This window comes from Oncorhynchus nerka, linkage group LG6 (assembly GCF_034236695.1).
Source record: "Oncorhynchus nerka isolate Pitt River linkage group LG6, Oner_Uvic_2.0, whole genome shotgun sequence".
Classification (NCBI taxonomy): Eukaryota; Metazoa; Chordata; class Actinopteri; order Salmoniformes; family Salmonidae; genus Oncorhynchus; species Oncorhynchus nerka.
The window spans coordinates 27491771-27512598 of record NC_088401.1 but is presented as its reverse complement, the minus strand read 5'-3'; the positions used below and the strand labels follow the sequence as shown (position 1 = coordinate 27512598).

The following is a 20828-nucleotide window of genomic DNA, read 5'->3' as shown; positions in this document are numbered from 1 at the left end:
GCACAAACTCTAATAATGGTGTGTGTGTGTGAGCGCGTGTCACCTTTGTCCCTCTCGTCCTCGCTGTCCAGGCTCTCTGGCCCATCGTGCTGGGGGCTGGAGGGGGAGCTGTAGCTCTCAGACGAAGTGTCTCCATACACGTCCTGACTGGAGCCTCCGACTAGATGACCGTCTGGACACACACAACCTGAACATTAATGACACTAGATTGAATTCAATATCCTTTGATTTAGATCAAATAAAACATTTGAAGACATAAGTGTGCCAAGGCATTCAAATAAGCAGCTCAAAAGACTAAAAAGCTATGTCCAATAAACTTGTACAACACTGCTTTCTGTTGGTAAAATTAAGTTACTACAAGCCTCCATTTCACCCAGAAAACAAAAACACAATAATCTTTTTTCTCCAAATAGCATTTGATAACATTTCAGAGTCGACTGGGACAGGAAGAAGACTGCAGGGGCAAATTAATTTCCATCGATTCCCACCTTTCCCTGACGATTGTCGCGTTCGCTGAGAAGCCAGAGGCACTATGCTCCCGTTCGTCAAGTAGGCCGCTCTTCCTTCTCCTTTCTTCCCCTTTTCCCTGGAGGAGAGAGAGACAGGCGAGCGGTTAGTCACAAAAGATAAAGGAGGGAGGATAAGAGAAATTGAGGCCTGTGGCTTGTCACATTAGTTGGTAGCAAGAGGAGACATCTCTGTTTCTAGAATGATAGCTAGCGCAATGCTAAACCCTATAGCCCAAATAGAAATGTTTCTAATAAGTAGATAGGGAGGAAAACTCCTTTATTTGAAGTCTCTACTAGTTCTCAAAAGCACCTGTAGCAGTTGTCTGCCTGGGCGCTTGGCAACCACCCCTTATGCAGAACCAGAACTGTGACAAAGGAAAACAGTTTACCGTAATTTCCGGACTATAAGCCGCTACTTTATTCCCACGCTTTGAACCTCGCGGTTTATACAATGACGTGGCTAATTTATGGATTTTTCCAGCTTTCACAAGATTCATGCCACCAAAAAATTGAGCACCGTCACATAATGTGACGTAAATCGAGCGCGCTCAAACTTCCCATCATTCTGATTACGGTAGTAATTTTGTCACCCTCATGGCAAAGACACGGAGAAATGCATATGATGCAGCTTTCAAGTTGAAGGCGATAAATCTGGCTGTTGGAAAAGGAAATAGAGCTGCTGCATGGGATCTTGGCCTTAATGAGTCGATGATAAGACGTTGGAAACAGCAGCGTGAGGAACTGACAACAAAAGCTTTCAGAGGGAAGAAAAGCAGATGGCCCAAAGTATTTGCAGCCACTCGACATCAGTGTAAATCGTGCATTTAAGGTGGCGCTCCTTGTTCAGTGGGAGGCTTGGATGACAAGTGGGGAGAAATCCTTCACTAAAACGGGCCGCAGGCGAAGAGCAACTTATGGTCAAGTCTGCCAGTGGGTCCTGACAGCGTGGAGCATTGTCAAAAAATCCACTATCATCAACGGGTTTCGAAAGGCTGGACTGCTGCGTGTTGAAGGGGCAGTATGAGCTCAGATTAAAGTGACGAGAGCGACAATGAAAACGATCCAACATCGGATGAAGCAATTCTGAGGCTATTCAACTCAGACACCGAAGGAGATGACTTCAGTGGTTTCAGTGCACAGGAGGAGGAAGATAGTGACCAATGACTTTCTTGGTAGGCTACTGTTTTAATTTTGTTACAAGCCGTGTTTCGTTAAAGCCTATTTATTTTTGTTACAAGCCGTGTTTCGTTTAAAGGCTGTGTAAAGTTCATTTGTTTCAATGTACCGGTAGGCACCTGCGGCTTATAGACATGTGCGGCTTATTTATGTACAAAATACATATATTTAATAATTCAGTGGGTGCGGTTTATATTCAGGTGCGCTTAATAGTCCAGCAATTACGGTACATATTAAACCATCTCTGGCTCGGCTGTTAGCATGCTAGCTAGCAAAATGCTATGCCTTCTCTGTCAGGCCCCATGGTGGGGGTTCCTGAACTCAGTCACACTGTTTTAGCGTTCGTTTCCCGAGCCTGTCGTACCTGTCATGGCCATGTTTGTCAGAGTGCTCAGTGCGTGCTAAGCACTTATCACAACGTAGCAACTGTATGGTCAGCCGGCTCAGTGTTGAGGCAGTATGTCTGAATCGGGAAGTCTCTTAAATGTCAGTCAATGTTAGGACCCTTTTAGAAGGCGAGTGATGGTGACTGACTGTCTTGCGATGATAGATTATGAGCAGATTCAACCGTAAGTCAGGTTTGAATATTGATACAGGATGCATCCCAAATGGCACCCTTTTCCCTATATAGAGCACTACGTTTGACCAGAGCCCTATGGGACCTGGGCATAAATAATGCAAATAATGCACTATATAGGGAATAGTGATCACCTGTCTGGTCCCAGTGCTCGTGGCTTGCTCTTGGTGGCAGGGTGGCTGCTCTTCTTCTCACTGTCCTGATTCTGCAGACAGAGGAAAAATATATATTCAGACAACGGAACATTCAATGATACAAGCCTGTATACTCAGTTAGCTCTCAAGGAGGTGGGTTGGTATATCATGTTATATTCCTCATACAACCACAGGAGAAAATAAATCTACAGACTGTGTCTTTAAAACAGAACAGGGCTCCGGGCAGCCGAGCGGAAATGGAGGAAAACTCGCTTCCCTGCGGACCTGGCATCCTTTCACTCCCTCCTCTCTACATTTTCCTCTTCTGTCTCTGCTGCTAAAGCCACTTTCTACCACTCTAAAGTCCAAGCATCTGCCTCTAACCCTAGGAAGCTCTTTGCCACCTTCTCCTCCCTCCTGAATCCTCCTCCCCCTCCCCCCCCCTCCTCCCTCTCTGCAGATGACTTCGTCAACCATTTTGAAAAGAAGGTCGACGACATCCGATCCTCGTTTGCTAAGTCAAACGACACCGCTGGTTCTGCTCACACTGCCCTACCCTGTGCTCTGACCTCTTTCTCCCTCTCTCTCCAGATGAAATCTCGCGTCTTGTGACGGCCGGCCGCCCAACAACCTGCCCGCTTGACCCTATTCCCTCCTCTCTTCTCCAGACCATTTCCGGAGACCTTCTCCCTTACCTCACCTCGCTCATCAACTCATCCCTGACCGCTGGCTACGTCCCTTCTGTCTTCAAGAGAGCGAGAGTTGCACCCCTTCTGAAAAAACCTACACTCGATCCCTCCGATGTCAACAACTACAGACCAGTATCCCTTCTTTCTTTTCTCTCCAAAACTCTTGAACGTGCCGTCCTTGGCCAGCTCTCCCGCTATCTCTCTCAGAATGACCTTCTTGATCCAAATCAGTCAGGTTTCAAGACTAGTCATTCAACTGGGACTGCTCTTCTCTGTATCACGGAGGCCCTCCGCACTGCTAAAGCTAACTCTCTCTCCTCTGCTCTCATCCTTCTAGACCTATCGGCTGCCTTCGATACTGTGAACCATCAGATCCTCCTCTCCACCCTCTCCAAGTTGGGCATCTCCGGCGCGGCCCATGCTTGGATTGCGTCCTACCTGACAGGTCGCTCCTACCAGGTGGCGTGGCGAGAATCTGTCTCCTCACCACGCGCTCTCACCACTGGCATCCCCCAGGGCTCTGTTCTAGGCCCTCTCCTATTCTCGCTATACACCAAGTCACTTGGCTCTGTCATAACCTCACATGGTCTCTCCTATCATTGCTATGCAGACGACACACAATTAATCTTCTCCTTTCCCCCTTCTGATGACCAGGTGGCGAATCGCATCTCTGCATGTCTGGCAGACATATCAGTGTGGATGACGGATCACCACCTCAAGCTGAACCTCGGCAAGACGGAGCTGCTCTTCCTCCCGGGAAGGACTGCCCGTTCCATGATCTCGCCATCACGGTTGACAACTCCATTGTGTCCTCCTCCCAGAGCGCTAAGAACCTTGGCGTGATCCTGGACAACACCCTGTCGTTCTCAACTAACATCAAGGCGGTGGCCCGTTCTTGTAGGTTCATGCTCTACAACATCCGCAGAGTACGACCCTGCCTCACACAGGAAGCAGCGCAGGTCCTAATCCAGGCACTTGTCATCTCCCGTCTGGATTACTGCAACTCGCTGTTGGCTGGGCTCCCTGCCTGTGCCATTAAACCCCTACAACTCATCCAGAACGCCGCAGCCCGTCTGGTGTTCAACCTTCCCAAGTTCTCTCACGTCACCCCGCTCCTCCGCTCTCTCCACTGGCTTCCAGTTGAAGCTCGCATCCGCTACAAGACCATGGTGCTTGCCTCACGGAGCTGTGAGGGGAACGGCACCTCAGTACCTCCAGGCTCTGATCAGGCCCTACACCCAAACAAGGGCACTGCGTTCATCCACCTCTGGCCTGCTCGCCTCCCTACCACTGAGGAAGTACAGTTCCCGCGCAGCCCAGTCAAAACTGTTCGCTGCTCTGGCCCCCCAATGGTGGAACAAACTCCCTCACGACGCCAGGACAGCGGAGTCAATCACCACCTTCCGGAGACACCTGAAACCCCACCTCTTTCAGGAATACCTAGGATAGGATAAAGTAATCCTTCTCACCCCCCTAAAAGATTTAGATGCACTATTGTAAAGTGGCTGTTCCACTGGATGTCTTAAGGTGAACGCACCAATTTGTAAGTCGCTCTGGATAAGAGCGTCTGCTAAATGACTTAAATGTAAATGTAAAACCTATAGCTCCAACAATACCATGTGCCAGAGCAGGAATGCCATAGTGCTGCTGCCTGTTACACAACCCCTGTCACATGATGAGGGGCACATGAATGAGGCGGTGCTGGACATCGACCCAGAGCTATAGTGGGAGGGGTCAAAGGGCACAGCGCTTCACCCTGGCTAACGCTGATAGCAATCCTATTGCTGCTGAGCTAGACATGTTATTACTGCTGCTGAGGGGTGTGACCTCGCACACGCACACACCCTTGTATAACTAACCTTGTGGGGACACACAATTCAGTCCCATACTAAATCCCATTTTCCCTAAACCATAAACCTAACCCGTACCATAACCTTAAACCTAACCCTAGCTGCTAACCCTAAAACTAACTCTAGCTCCCAACCCTAAATCCCCTAGAAATAGCATTTGACCTTGTGGGGACTAACAAAATGTCCCCAGTTGGTCAAATATTTGTTTGCTTACTATTCTTGTGGGGACTTCTGGTCCCCAAAAGTATAGTTAAACATGTCCACACACACACACACCACATGACCGATCGCCATGATTCAAGAAGCAAAATGTGAAATATTTTTTAATTTTGTTATTTAATTAGCCAAGTCAGTTAAGAACAAATTCTTATTTACAATGACAGCCTACCCCGGCTAAACCTGAAAGATGCTGGGCCAATTGTGCACCGCCCTATGGGAATCCCAATCATGGCCGGATGTGATACAGCCTGGATTCGAACCAGGGACTGTAGTGACTCTTGCACTGAGATGCAGTGCCTTAGACCACTGTGCCACTCGGGAGCCCATTGGATAAAAGCAGAGACACAGAGCTACAAAATGGTATATCATACACTGCATTTGAGGAACAATGATGCTCATTACAGGCTAAAGTGGAGCAGTGGAGCAATGTGTCAGCCATCTTGAAATGTAACATGTCTGCCTGGTCTAAATGAACTACTTTGTCTGTGTAATCCAGGGTTGTCAGTCAATGTTCCCGAGGAGCCATTTTATAAAGTCAACAACAAAAACAACCAATCAGAATGTACTGTATGTTCATACATTGTAAACAATGATACAAAACTATCTAAATAACAATGCCTCAATCGCTTAGCGTTAACTCTAAATTCATTGTTTTTTGGTTAAAAGTAGTGCACTCTATAAAGGGAATAGGGTGCCATTTGGGATGTAGCCTTGTTTTCCATCTGCCTCACCTGCTCTGGGCCCAGCCCCCCAGAGGTGTCTTGGTTGGGTTTGAGCGTACAGCTCTTCCTCCTCCAGTCTGGCAGGCCGTTGTGCTCCGAGCCGTGGGGCCCCCTTCGACTGCTCTCCCCCTGGGAACTTTTGGCATTGGGAATGCTGGGAAAAGGAGAGGCGGAATGAGAATCACTTTCATGTCTTCAGAAACAAAACTATTGGCACTTGTTTAGATCTGCACTGGGGTGGTAGGGGCTACTCATTTGAAGGAGGAGTCACTCCTAACCACAGATCTAGGATCAGGTTACGCTACCCTCATTCATTAGGTGGGGAGATGGACATCTGACTAGTGACCGGTAAAATACTTCAGGAGAGCAGTCACGTGTGTTTGCAAGGTGGAGGTCTTGGGTTCGAGCCTCGGTGTGAGGAAAGCAGTACTTGTTAAGAAGGCTACGTGACGTCTGTTACATTAAGACAATAGGGTGCTTACTTAAGGCTGGGGCTCTTGCTGCCATGTTTCTTCCGGTGCCCCTGAACGTACGGCTCCAAATCTGAAGGGTAGAGACATTTATTTATTCATTCATCTTTAGTTGACAAGAACAATACGATTTTAAATCAACTTTTCAGTTCACATCAAAACTAATTTCCATCTTTATTTATCAGTCAGTAGCAACAGGTTTTTCTGTGCTGTCCTCAGTGAGGAACGTTGTAATGCTTTATGACATAAGTTATTATACTAATAGGACATTAATTGGTTTAGCTAAGCCTGCAGTGAGTGTATGCACTGTGGCCTGTGATTAGCCTGTGAGCCCAGTGCACGGACAACGGGCAAAATATAGCCTCGAAATGGAAGAGAGGAAGAGTAAGAGAGGGAGAGAGAAAGAGAGTAAGAGGGAGAGTGACAGAGAGATGAGCCAGAGGGTGAGAAGGAGAGACAGAGATAGATAGGCAGAGAGAGAAAGAAAGAAAGAGAGCCCAGGCTTTCCGAGCACCCGACCAAAATAAACAGAAGTTAGCAACATAGAGCTACTTGTTTGTCCTGGAGTACAGGACTTCCTCTCCTGCCCTGCCGAGCCAGAGAAAAAATCCTGTGCATTCCTCCCTTCCCCTCCCCTTGATCAGTTGAAACTAAATTAATAGACACCTAAAACAGAGATGTGACGCAGTATAAGTGCCTTATATTTCTGGTTCACACATGGTTAGCTGGCGAGCTACGTGACATAACACAGGCTTTTCACTGGAGTTTAGGCAAACCCTTGCGAGGAATAGTCTAGGCTAAAGGTATCTGCAACAACCCTTCTTCAAATCAACAACTCTCACTTCTCTTCCCACCAGTTAAGGTGTTGGCTAACTGTCAAAACTACTTAGTCTCCCAGAATACACTTCTTCTAGATTCCGCCTCTGAACTGGGGAGTAAACAGGGTTGGGATGAGGGGAGTGGGCTTCAGGTTGACCTGGGTTAAGGGGTTAACCATGTTGGAATGAGTAGGGTGTGGGGTGAACAGGGTTTGGGGGTGAAGCAGGTTGGGTATGGGGTACTCACACACACCTTCCTCCTGGCTGGATGCCTCTGAGCAGTCCTCTTTGTATGGCTTCGCTAGGGCCACAGGGTTAACTGGAAAGAGAGGCACACACACACACACACAGTCTAATTCCACTTATAACAACAATGTTATGACTTGGCCTCCCGAGTGGCGCAGCGGTCTAAAGCTTGAGGCGTCACTACAGGCCCGTGTTCGATCACAGGCTGTGTCGCAGCCGGCCGCAACCGGGCGATCCATGAGGCGGCTGGGTTAGGGAAGGATTTGGCAGGCCGGGATGTCCTTGTCCCTTTGCGCTCTAGCGACTCGTTGTAATGGGCTGGGCGGCGCACGCAGACTTCGGTCGCCGGTTGTACGGTGTATCCTCCGACACATTAGTGCGGCTGGCTTCCGGGTTAAGCGAGCAGTGTGTCAAGAAGCAGTGCGGCTTGGCGGGGTCATGTTTCGGAGGATGCATGGCTCTCGACCTTTGCCTCTCCCGAATCCGTACGGGAGTTGCAGTGATGGGACGAGACTAACTACCAATTGGATATCACGAAATTGGGGGGAAAAATGTCATGACTTGCCCAGTCGAAAACTGCTATTAGTTTAATGTGAACTAGTACAATGACACATCAAGTCAAGTCTTTTAGACAACATAGTCAGGCGGACCGCCATCACAAGTAGGGGAAGTCGAGCTAGGGGAAACACTGCTGTTAATCATGGAGCACCTGATCGGAGCTGTCTCTCTATGGGATGTGTCACCCTCTCCTTCTCTCCTTTACCATCTGGGCCTTGTTGATCATTCAGCCCCTCTGTGTGGATCACTCTGCGGTGACACGGACACTCGATCGGGTCCCCTACACCTGCCTCTCCCACCTAGGTTGTCAGCCATCTGCTGTCACCTGCCACAGTCTCTCAGGTAGGGCAGGGTAACCCGATTCCCTATATAGGGCACTACTTTTGATCAGAGCCCATAGGGAAAGGGGAGTCATTTGGGACGTAGCCTCTGATGCCAGATGGCTTCAGTAGGAGACACAGTAGGGAGTGTAGGTATTGGCAACGAAGTAGCATTGACAAGTCAGTCTGATGTCTCTGATATTAAAGGGGAAGTATGGGGAGATATGCTTGTTTCCCATGCAGCTACATGATGCATAATCATTAACATATCCTATCCTTCATAGACAGTAATTGCATTGCAGTAAGGTCACTAAGACATCCAGGCAACACTTTACTAAGCGGCAGGTAGCCTAGTGGTTAGAGCGTTGGGCCAGTAACCGAAAGGTTGCTAGATCGATTCACTGAGCTGACAAGGTACAAATCTGTCGTTCTGTCCCTGAGCAAGGCAGTTCCTAGGCCTTCAATGCAAATAAGAATTTGTTCTTAACTGACTTGCTTAGTAAAATAAAACATATTATTGGCAGTAACTGGTGCTGTTGGCCAATGGTCTATCAACACCTCCATATCTCCTTTCCTCCCTCTCTTCCGCTCTCCCTTCATCCATAAATCTAGGGCTAGCTGGACCCTCTAATAAAATGTCCAGAGTCACTGATGCGTTTTGTTACCACAAATCTAATTCTCCCTTGTTTCCCCTCTATCCTGCTCTGAGGGTACGGAATGGAACCCATTTCATTTAGGTTGTGGAACATTTGCGCCTAATCCATTTTTACAGCGCTGTTAAAGATTCGGCTGCTCAAAGGACGTTCCAAAAACAGCTAGGTTTATAATACAAAAGGTTGGAGAGGGGTAAAGGGACTGACATTTACAGGATTACCCAAAAAGGGGAAAAGTTAGCATCAAATTGAGCCACATTAACAGCTTTGAGTGCCTCCTCTGATCTAATGCTTCCTGTTATGGAGTTGCACAATTCATCCAACTGAGAATATGACGAAGACAGGGGTCACAAATGGCAGCCTATTCCCCATATAAAACACTACTCTTGTCAAAAGTAGTACACTACATAGTGAATAGGGTGCTATTCGAGATGCATCCATAGAGTTTCCGAGAGAAAGAGGATGGGTAAAAAGAGGTGGATTGATAGCCATTGGTCAGTGGTATTCCTCTGTAGTGCCAGTACAGTAGTCCCGAGGCTGACTTATGGGCTGCCATTTGGGACATATCCATGGTGACGTGGCCCAGTTCTGAACAGTACATCCTGTTGTTGGGCCTGCCAGGGCATCGTGCTGCCCGCATCGCTCACCTCACCTGGGTATCAATGTACAGCTGCTCTGCGGGAAGGCTAGGGAGCTGTGGGTGAGTCGCGCACACACACACACAGCCTAGAGCCCACCTCAAGGCATGTGTTTGTATACGTTCATGTATACAAACGGTCATGTATACAAACGGTATGATTAGAGTATGCACGCACACACACACGTCCTCATGCTCTGTATCCACAGGGCCTTCTCAACCCCCCTCCACTCCATAGCAGCCCCAGTCTGTTGATTCTGGATGATTTAGGGGCCTTCCGAGAGCGCTTCTCCCCGAACAGGTGCCTGGGGGACCTATTTATCATCCTGCTGTCCAGCCTCAGCCATGGAGAGAGGGATGGAGCAACATATGGATGAGGTGAGCTTGAGGAGGACGGCTAATGTGCCATGATGTATCGTGATCCATGACATGAGTTAGAAGAATGACGGCATGGCCATGGATGGTACTGTATGTCATCTGCATGCCTTATGACCATGTGATTATGGGTGAGGGGACGATATTATATCGCTACTTTGACTCCAAGTTAGGGATGGGCATGGCTATTTGAATATCAGAACAGATGTTAGTATTCGATTACTTGCAAGAGCATTAATCAAAATAACCAATAGGCATATTTTAAAAGGCTTTTTCTAAAATTTGCTAAATACAAGGATAGATAATGACATTCGGAGCGTTAATAAAACAATAGTTTTGATTTTTTACGAGCGCGCCCCATAAAAAACATACAGGTAGCCTACACAATTTTCACTGTGTTGCTTGCAGTGTTTCCCCTAGAATTTATTTCAGCAGCGGTGGCAAAGTGGGGGCTTGGTAGTGGGCGTGGCCAATGGCATGCTTTTATAGGCCATCCTCTTACCCGACGACAACATTTTCAGTTTTAAAGCCAATTTCCTGGAATTCTACACATTTTGCCATGGCTTGTTCTTGTGCTTTCTGAGTGACTCAAACATTATCAAATCAATGCCATGACATTCTTTGAATTTTAGATTCTCCCTGAATGTTTCGTTTTTATTTTGGTGATTGATAGTTCTCAAAGATGAAAATATATTGCTCCATTATATTTTCTAAATACTTCATATCTGGTTTTAGTCATTTACAGTTGAAGTCGGAAGTTTACATACACTTAAGTTGGAGTCATTAAAACTCGTTTTTCAACCACTCCACAAATTTCTTATTAACAAACTATAGTTTTGGCAAGTCGGTTAAGACATCTACTTTGTGCATGACACAAGTAATTTTCCCAACAATTGTTTACAGACAGATTATTTCACTTATAATTCATTGTATCAAAATTCCAGTGGGTCAGAAGTTTACATACACTAACTTGTCTGTGCCTTTAAAAAGCTTGAAAAATTCCAGAAAATGATGTCATGGCTTTAGAAGCTTCTAATTGCTAGCTGCTAATTTGAGTCAATTGGAGGTGTACCTGTTGATGTATTTCATGGCCTACCTTCAAACTCAGTGCCTCTTTGCTTGACATCATGGGAAAATCAAGAGAAATCAGCCAAGACCTCAGAAAAAATAATGTAGACCTCCACAAGTCTGGTTATCCTTGGGAGCAATTTCCAAACGCGTGAAGGTACCACGTTCATCTGTACAAACAATAGTACACAAGTGTAAACACCATGGGACCACGCAGCCGTCATACCGCTCAGGAAGGAGACATACTCTGTCTCCTAGAGATGAACGTACTTTGGTGCGAAAAGTGCAAATCAATCCCAGAACAACAGCAAAGGACCTTGTGAAGATGCTAGAGGAAACGGGTACAAAAGTATCTATATCCACAGTAAAACTTGTCCTATATCGTCATAACCTGAAAGGCCGCTCAGCAAGGAAGAAGCCACTGCTCCAAAACCGCCATAAAAAAGCCAGACTACGGTTTGCAACTGCACATGGGGACAAAGATTGTACTTTTTGGAGAAATGTCCTCTGGTCTGATGAAACAAAAATAGAACTGTTTGGCCATAATGACCATCATTATGTTTGGAGGAAAGGGGGAGGCTTGCAAGCCGAAGAACACCATCCCAACTGTGAAGCACGGGGGTGGCAGCATCATGTTGTGGGGGTGCTTTGCTGCAGGAAGGACTGGGGCACTTCACAAAATAGATGGCATCATGAGGCAAGAAAATTATGTGGATGTATTGAAGCAACATCTCAAGACATCAGTCAGGAAGCTTGGTCACAAATGGGTCTTCCAAATGGACAATGACCCCAAGCATACTACCAACGTTGTGGCAAAATGGCTTAAGGACAACAAAGTCAAGGTATTGGAGTGGCCATCACAAAGCCCTGACCTCCAGCCTATAGAAAATGTGTGAGCAGACCTGAAAAAGCGTGTGCGAGCAAGGAGGACTACAGACCTGACTCAGTTACACCAGCTCTGTCAGGAGGAATGGTCCAAAATTCACCCAACTTATTGTGGGAAGCTTGTGGAAGGCCACCCAAAACATTTGGCCCAAGTTAAACAAGTTAAAGGCAATGCTACAAAATACTGATTAAGTGTATAAACTTCTGACCCACTGGGAATGTGATGAAAGAAATAAAAGGTGAAATAAATAATTCTCTCTACTATTATTCTGACATTCACATTCTTAAAATAAAGTGGTGATCCTAACTGACTTAAGACAGGGAATGTTTACTAGGATTAAATATCAGGAATTGTGAAACGGAGTTTAAATGTATTTGGTTAAGGTGTATGTAAACTTCCGACTTCAAGTGTACGTAGCGCTAATCGGGTGTAACTGCGCCAAAACTCCTGTGTTTTTCACCCTATGGCTTGTTCTCCATCTTGTTCCCACAATAATAGCAGACTATTTTGTTTCAATAACTTGTTTCTGTTAATGTCTTGCTTGGTCAATCTAGCACACACTTTGATTACTGATAACTACTTTATTGAGGGAAAATACAATACAACTGTGATATGTTGTCTCACCAGCTATCTTAATTAAGATGAATGCACTAATTGTAAGTCGCTCCGGATAAGAGCGTCTGCTAAATTACTAAATAGCGAGTCAACATGTTGTTTTCAGCACTTGTATCCTAATATTCTCTTTTGTCTCTCTGCAGCAGACATGCACTGAGTGTACAAAACATTATAAACACCAGCTCTTTCCATGTCATACATTGACCAGGTGGAAGCTATGATTACTTATTGATGTCACTTGTTAAATCCACTTCAAATCATTGTAGATGAAGGGGAGGAGACAGGTTAAAGAAGGATTTTTAAGCCTTGACACAATTGAGACTTAGATTGAGTTTGTGTGCCATTCAGAGGGTGAATGGGCAACACAAAAGATTTAAGTGCTTTTGAACGGGGTATGGTAACAGGTGCACCGGTTTGGGAGTTTTTCCATGCTCGATAGTTTCCCATGTGTATCAAGAATGGTCCACCACCCTAAGTACATGTAGCCAACTAGACACAACTGTGGGTAGCATTGATGTCAACATGTGCAAGCAACCCTGTGGAATGCTTGCGACACCCTGTAGAGTCCATGCCCCGATGAATTGCCCCGACGATATTGTATCGTGAGGTCCCTTGCAATTCCCAGCCCTAATTCACACCTGAAATATGCTAGTCCCCACCACCACCACATGCACACACTTTAAAGAAATGGCAGAATTTATTTGGTATTTTCCAACTCTACTATTTTATCGCTGTTTAGAAACAACCCATTTTATTATGGCCTTTTAGCACTGCTCTATGGCACATCTCTGAGCCTGTATCCCAACATTTGTATAAACACACACACTTTCCGTTAGCCGGTAATAGCCCCCCCCCCAAAAATGAAAAGCCGATAAATTGGTGCCGGCCAATTGTCTGGGCGAATTTTTAAAACCCCATTGAGAAATATGGCATTTTTATCCTATTCAGTGATCAAAATATCAGTTGATGTAGCGTGAGAGCTGCTGCTACAGCTCATGAAACAGCTGTTTGTTGCTGCTGGAGTGAAACATTTGCTTTTATAAGCCCAATCATTGCGGAACAATTGTAAATGCAATCACATGTTAAAAACAATGGCCAACTGGTAATTGAAGCGCGCTTCCCATTCGCTATTCAAGTGCATAGGCAACAAGGCAGACTTCAGAATGTCACACACCACTTTGCAAGGAGCTGAGGGCAGTATGCATTTTGAAAACATATTTGGAACCTGTTTGAGGCATGTCTTACCTTGCTTCAAAGTAGCCTAGCCAAAATCCAACCAAACGTGCAGGCAATTATTTTATAAATATTATAACTCAACTTTATTTCATTGTCCAGTTGCACAAGGCACAATCCTAGTCATATAAGCATCTGCTGCCGGCCAATTGCTGCATCTTTAGATCTCTTTACTCATCTCCTCTTTATTCATCTCGCATGTGCGCAATAATGTGAAGTAATTTTGAATTCTTTTTTTTCTCCCCAATTTCATGGTATTCAATTAAGTAGTAGTTACTGTCTTGTCTCATCGCTGCAACTCCCGTACGGACTCGGGAGATTCGAAGGTCGAGAGCCACGCGTCCTCCGAAACACAACCCAACCAAGCCGCACTGCTTCTTGACACAACACACATCCAACCCGGAAGCCAGCCGCACCAATGTGTCGGAGGAAACCCTGTACACTTAGCGACCTGATTAGCGTACACTGCGCCCTGTCAGCCACAGGGAGACCAAACCCTCCCTAACCCGGACGACGCTGGGCCAATTGTGCGACGCCCCATGAGCCTCTCGGTCGCTGCCTGCGCAGAGCCTGGGCTCGAATCTCTGGTGGCACAGTTAGCACTGCAGTGCCTTAGACCACTGCGCCACCCGGGAGGCCTGTGAAGTAATATTTTATCAACATTTTAAGCTAAACGTTCTGATCTGTTGCATGAGCCTCATTTGCTTTTGAATGTTTATTTTGAGGGAAGTAGCCTAGATCTACTGGTTGTATGAATTTGGGATCTATCGTCCCACAACTGTCCCAGAGTCTGTTCGGAATAGGATATTTCTTTCTCGCACAGAACGACAAGCTGACCAATAGAATAGGTCGACTTTTCTACTATGGGGGATAGTAGATTCACATAGGCTAGTGATTTTGCTGTTCGTTACTCGTCTTGCTGGCTGAGAAAAAGTAAATGTGGACAATTATTCTATTTATTTATACCCCAGTGCCTTAGACCCGAGTCTGGCTTCGAACCAGGGTGTCTGTAGTGACGCCTCTAGCACCGCAATGCCTTAGACCGTTTGGACAGTTATTTTAACGTCTTCAAATTGCGCATCGGAATTTGGTAAGATGGAATGCACGCCATTGTCTCCTCGAGCTGCATGTTTTGTTAAGATGAATAACCATAAACTAAATGTGATTTCTGTCATTCTGAGCACAGAGGGTGGATGACCTAATCAGGTTACGCACCCAATGCATATGGGTCCGGTAAATTAAAATGCTGCCGGTCAAATGCCCTGGCACACACACACACGCACACACACACACAGCTTACATCTGCCGCAGCTGGGGCTGGAGGAGGAGGACTCACACAGGAAGAAGCCACAGACCTTGCTTGTCTGTCGGAAAGCTTGTGGAGCCGACAGAAACTTCTCCCTGGCAAGAGAAAAAAAACATTTTTGTAATTTTACTTCTTTGAAAAAGAGACCTTTGTATATGGGTGAAAAATATCAAATTACAAGTTAGCCGAGGCCCAAATTTGAACTCAAAGCTGTGGGGTAAAACGTTGAACCAATACACTGGATGAATCTGATGCGTTGACTAGTAATAACTTGACTGTACTGTCAGTGTTGACCTACATTTTAAAGCTGGATGGAGTTCTAATTTAACATGGAAGCGCTGGGACCATACTCAAAAGGATCAAGGATCAGTTTAGCCTTTTAGATCATAATGAATTAGATTATATGGACAGGGAGGATCTGATCCTAGATCACTCCTACTCAGACTTTATGAATGTGGGCTCTGCTCTTTTCAACAGGATCCATTCCATTCCTCAGGGTCCGCTCCTCAGTTTACCTCATAACTTAGGCATATAGTTTGTTGCCACGCAACCTCTCTGAAGGTAAAATTGCCAGCCAGATTGTGAGATCCGTGCCGTCACAACAAAGCGGGATCCCAAATGTCAAACGGAAATTCTATCCGCTTCAAAAATGCATCAGAGTACAAATTCCATTAACTTTGCAATATCAGTGCAATAAGGACAATTGATGAAAGAAATGCTGAATTCATTCCACTGTTTGCTAGCGCCTGAGAGTGGGCCAAGTAGATAGAGATCATATAACTCAATATGTTTTTAGAATTATGGATGTGTAATTTTATGGCACAGTAGATCTGTTTCATCGGTTGCGTGGCTGTGTTGTCAGGTTACAGTAATGTGGTCAGATATTGGACACAAGGGGTGTGACTGGATGATCTGGAAGGAACACCAGCCTTACCCAGCTGATTGACGAGAACTGGCCCTGCCCTCTGGATATGAAACCAAAGCTGAACCTGTGTGTGTTTCAACGCTTCACTGACCAGGCCAACATACACTTTGCCATTTCTTTAATCCAATCATCAGGTATTCTTGAATAGGCAGGCTTATATAGCAAAGGATAAATGCTTCAAACTTGTGTTGTTTGTTCATTGTTATCCTTCAGTTGAGTTAATAGCCCCCTAAGCTTTCATTTTCCATTAAAACGAAACTTACTAGAAGTGGTTTCCAGGAGGGGGCATTGTTGTCCTCACAACAAGACACCGCAACTCAAAGTAACCAAGATGATGTTCCATGCACACGCATGCACACGCACACACACAGTCAGTGGAGACTGTAAGCCAGTCTGCTTATTGCAAAGGGTTTTGGTCTAAAGAAAATCAAAAGGGAACTAGTCTGCCTGCATTCCTCTGACTGAGAACACAGAGGAGGACATTTTGTTCAAGTAATCATGCAGTCATGTTGTTACAGAAGAGCAGAGGGGATAAACGTCTAATTAGATCAACATCAGTGAGAGGGAACAATTGAGACACTCTCCTTGGAGACTGTTTCTCATTTCACCAACGAATGGTTCAAAGGAACTGACGAGAAATGGCCAAGGAGAATCCCTTGGGTGTAAGCATAGCCTAGGCTGAGTATATGGCATCACTGCAGTAGGTACAGCACACACTATTCTATATAGTTTGCCATTTAGCAGACGCTTTTATCCCAAATGGCTTACAGTCATGCGTGCATACATTGTTTACGCATGGGTGATCCCAGGAATCGATCCCACTATCCTGGCGTTGCAAGCACCATGCTCTACCAACTGAGACACAGAGGACTACAAGCCTTTCACGTGCAAGTATTGATACTGCTCTTCTGGTCTGTTAAGAGTAGGCCTCCACTACATCAACACCTGTTTTAATTCACAATCTGAGTCGTCTGTCATGCAGAAGTCGGGACAACCTGGGGTGCCTACTAGTAGTTTGTACACTTTTGAGTGCTGACATGAAATGTAGCCGACAATCTAATGACGGCGAAAAGCAAACCCCCCCCCCCCCCCCCCAAAACAATGCAATGCAAGACAGGCAGGCCGGTAAGCAGAACTCACTTGAGGTTCCCCTCCACTTCCCTGATCTCGTACTGGTCTCCCTGGTTGAGTAGCCGGAGGATGCCCTTTTCAAACGACTCGGTGGACTGTTCCTTCGGAAGCTGCTTGACGGGGGGAGGACAAGTGAGTCAAGGTTGTACAGTACCATTCAAACAGATACCTTCAAAACAAGAGTGAGACTTAGTTCATTTTAATAAGTAATTAACTCTTAATTAAGTAACTATATAAGCTAATTAAGTAACTCATTCATTATCCCTGCTCATTATGAGTGGATGAAAATCCAGTCGATGCTATGCAGGAAACTTGGGGTCAATTCCATTTCAACTTAGTCAATTTGGGATGTGAATAGGTATAGCTAACAGTACAGATTGCAAGGCTGATCATAGCTTCATTGGATTTCTAAAACATAAGTTAGTGATTTATACCTTCAGCAAGAAGCTTTCCAGTTCAAGATGTGTTTTGGTGACATTGCTGGATGAGGAGTCGGACCACGTTACCTGAATGAGAAGTGAAAAAATGGTTACATTATTATTCAAGGGATGTACATTGACAGATATTTGTAAGGAAATGCAGACACATTGGGTAAGGACACTAGGGAATGAAAAAAAAGTCACATCATAGGAATGTTTTTCCTCAAACAAACAAAATCTACAAATCTACCATTTTGGCTTTGCTGCTGACACCATTGGTGGTAGTAGAGATGATCAAGATAACAGCTAGAAGACAATAATAAACAGTGTCACCCAAGCGCTACAACACCACTGCTGTAAAAAACTGTTTGGTTTGATCAAATCTTCAGAAAAGTCTTGTTTGTGTTTCTACAGCCCTGCGTTTGTGCTTTGCTGCTTTCCGAACCTAATGACTTGGACTCACATTGGTATTCTTGGTCGGGTTTCAGGGACTTTTCCTCAACTGTAAAGTCAGTTCAACAGTTATTTGGCCTACAACAGGATGTGACTGGGTCATAAGGGGTAAGGACAACATCTGTGGTCACTTAGCAACCGCTCACAGCCTTGTGCCCGGTGGCAGCTACAGCGCAAGCGAAGTGCCGGGGAATTTTCTCCAGATACAACAATAAGCACCTAGTAAAGCACAAAACATTAGCTATGCTCCGGCACCATAACCAGACTGGCTCTGATGAGGACATAAAAGAGGGTGACGGGCTGCCAGGGAAGTGACATTTCGGGTCATTACTGCACTGCTGGTGCTCCTACTATTATAAAATGGGCTCTGGACTCTCCCATACAGCCTCAGGTTCTTGGTTCAATTAACGACTGATATTTCCCATCATGGAATATGAATTGTTTAAGCATATTTTTTTAATCTCTGGAGATTAGTGATATTACCATAATTTGCAATGGTTGTTTTCAACTTCAGGTAGGGCAAGACTTTGGTTGACGTTTGGAAATTCGAGGCCTATATTTTTAATGATCAGCATAGTTCCCCCTAATAGGATTGACTTGACCCAAATGGCTATGAAGGTGTTTAGGCTCCTACTGCATCACTTTAAATGAGATCATACACCACTATTACTGTAACCATCAACAATGACAGGTTTACAACCAGACGAAGACATAGCCTAAAAGCCCCAACTACTTTCCCACTTAAAATCAACTTTTTTGCAAAGAAAAGTTAATATTCTCCCCGCCTTTAGACTATGTCTAATTAGATGCTAGTAATGACATGTTGTAAAGTAGACAAGCTATAGCACGCTACACGGTTAGTTGGACTAAACTTGATTTATACGGCAGTTTATAGCGCAAAAAAAATGTGATTGCCATTTGTATACTTTTTGGATTGACATGTTAGACTTTTTCTGACCAATGTTGGTCTTTTAAAAACTCCCAGCGCAAACCAGTGATTGGTCTAACCAACCTTACTGAGTGAACTACCACCCAACTGCAAGCAGATGTTCACTTCACATTGGGCATATTCCAACAGAACAGTCAAGTGCAACCAGACAGATACGCCAAGAAGGCAAAACGTGCCGTGGTTTGCTTTTCCAGTGTGGAAAGAGTTGACATGGTCAACATATGGACCTACCTGTTGTCCCCCGCTGAGCTACACTGAAAAAAAGAGCAACTTGAAGAAAGTGCCAAGAGCAGTGACAACGCCAAGTAATTTTGCTCTCTTGCACTGCTCTCTCTATTTTCTGTGAACAATTGAAGAGGACTACAATAGTTCAATTAACTTATGCTAAACTCTCTTGGGAAAAGCACTATGGAGAGTTTGGCCATTGAGGTTTAAATAGCAGTTAATGTCACATGTATAAAATCCTTGGAGGCTATGTTAGCTCGAACGCTAGCCAATGTATGAATCTGCTTTTGGGGCACCTATAGAACCACACTGCTGACAGTCACGCCTGCTACGATAAACATACACGCACGTACACGCTCTGGGCTGCGCTAACCGTTTGGCTAATCACCAGCACTACAACAATAGAGCTGCTAGAGCAAACCCCCAGGGTGACAACAAGCAGGAAAGGAGAGCGAGAGAACAAATAAACAAGTAGCATGGGCGGAGGGGGTGAGGAGAGAGAGAGAGAGGAGATAGCGAGAAAGGAGAGGGAGCGATAGAGAGAGCAGGATTCTTTTCAAATCACTGCTTCCTAATTGATGTTGTCTGGCAAAATACGATTATGTTGTCGTATGGGCTATTTTAGTCATTCATTTCAGAAGCTGTGTATTATTTCTGAAATAAAATGTCTGAAATAGTAGGTGATACTTTTATTCTGTCACGATTCATGACTAGGTCTATGTTTCTGTTTTTGTATACAGTCGGCTATTTGTTATGCAACAAGGATATTCATGTTCTCTAAATCTCATCTGGGAACCATTTGTTCTTTTGACAAATTGATCTAGTCAATTAGGCAACGTATTCATGCTCTGAACAGAAAACACACACAGCTTCTGCCCTCAAGACATTTATGGGAACGCAAAATAAAACATAATACCAATCGGATTACTAGTTTGGAAAAACAAACGAGAGCAATGGCTTGATTTGGGTCGCCTGTTCCAACTTGGGTCATGTTCATTAGGAATGAAACAAGGAGGGAGAGAGTACCTGGACTTCTCCAATAAGTATCTCAACAACAAAAAAGCTGTAGCATAAATTTGCTAAACATTATCTATTGCGCATCCAAATGAATAGGACCCTGGGCATATCCTGTCTTTTCAGAATGATTCCCATGACCTAATGAGGTGGAGACTGACAGACAGATAGCGCCCATTGGGAGACTTTGACAGACCTAGTCAGCATAGCGTAAAATGGTTACTATAAGCTTCACTCCGTTGATCAAATCAAATTTTATTTGTCACATGCGCAGAATACAACAGATGTAGACCTTACAGTGAAACGCTTACTTACAAGCCCTTAACCAACAATGCTTTAAAAACAAGTGTTAAGTAAAAAATAGAAAATAAAGTAACAAATAATTAAACAGCAGCAGTAAAATAACAAGCGAGGCGATATACAGGGGGTACCGGTACAGAGTCAATGTGGAGGCTATATACAGGGGGTACTGGTACAGAGTCAATGTGGAGGCTATATACAGGGGGTACCGGTACAGAGTCAATGTGGAGGCTATATACAGGGGGTACCGGTACAGAGTCAATGTGGAGGCTATATACAGGGTACCAGTACAGAGTCAATGCTATATACAGGGGGTACCGGTACAGAGTCAATGTGGAGGCTATATACAGG

The 20828-nt window shown here is 45.1% G+C and overlaps 1 protein-coding gene across 7 annotated transcripts in view; it reads right to left on the bottom strand.

The window, feature by feature from the left end:
* Positions 1–20828, bottom strand: part of LOC115130259 (zinc finger CCHC domain-containing protein 2-like) — a 73743-nt gene that overhangs the window by 5362 nt on the left and 47553 nt on the right. For 3 of the 7 annotated variants that reach the window (XR_010464074.1, XM_065019450.1, XM_065019454.1), the window contains exons 4-12: positions 17552–17623; positions 17127–17230; positions 15056–15156; positions 7412–7483; positions 6359–6419; positions 5886–6030; positions 2397–2467; positions 489–586; positions 44–187 (exon numbers count right to left, since the gene is read on the bottom strand). Coding sequence is in view for 6 of the 7 variants with exons in the window: in XM_065019450.1 (XP_064875522.1) it covers positions 44–187; positions 489–586; positions 2397–2467; positions 5886–6030; positions 6359–6419; positions 7412–7483; positions 15056–15156; positions 17127–17230; positions 17552–17623 (868 nt within the window). In the remaining variant the exon portion in view is untranslated. The remainder of the gene's footprint in view (positions 1–43; positions 188–488; positions 587–2396; positions 2468–5885; positions 6031–6358; positions 6420–7411; positions 7484–15055; positions 15157–17126; positions 17231–17551; positions 17624–20828) is intronic. The other 4 variants (XM_029661194.2, XM_029661198.2, XM_065019453.1 and 1 more) reach the window with 3 other exon arrangements.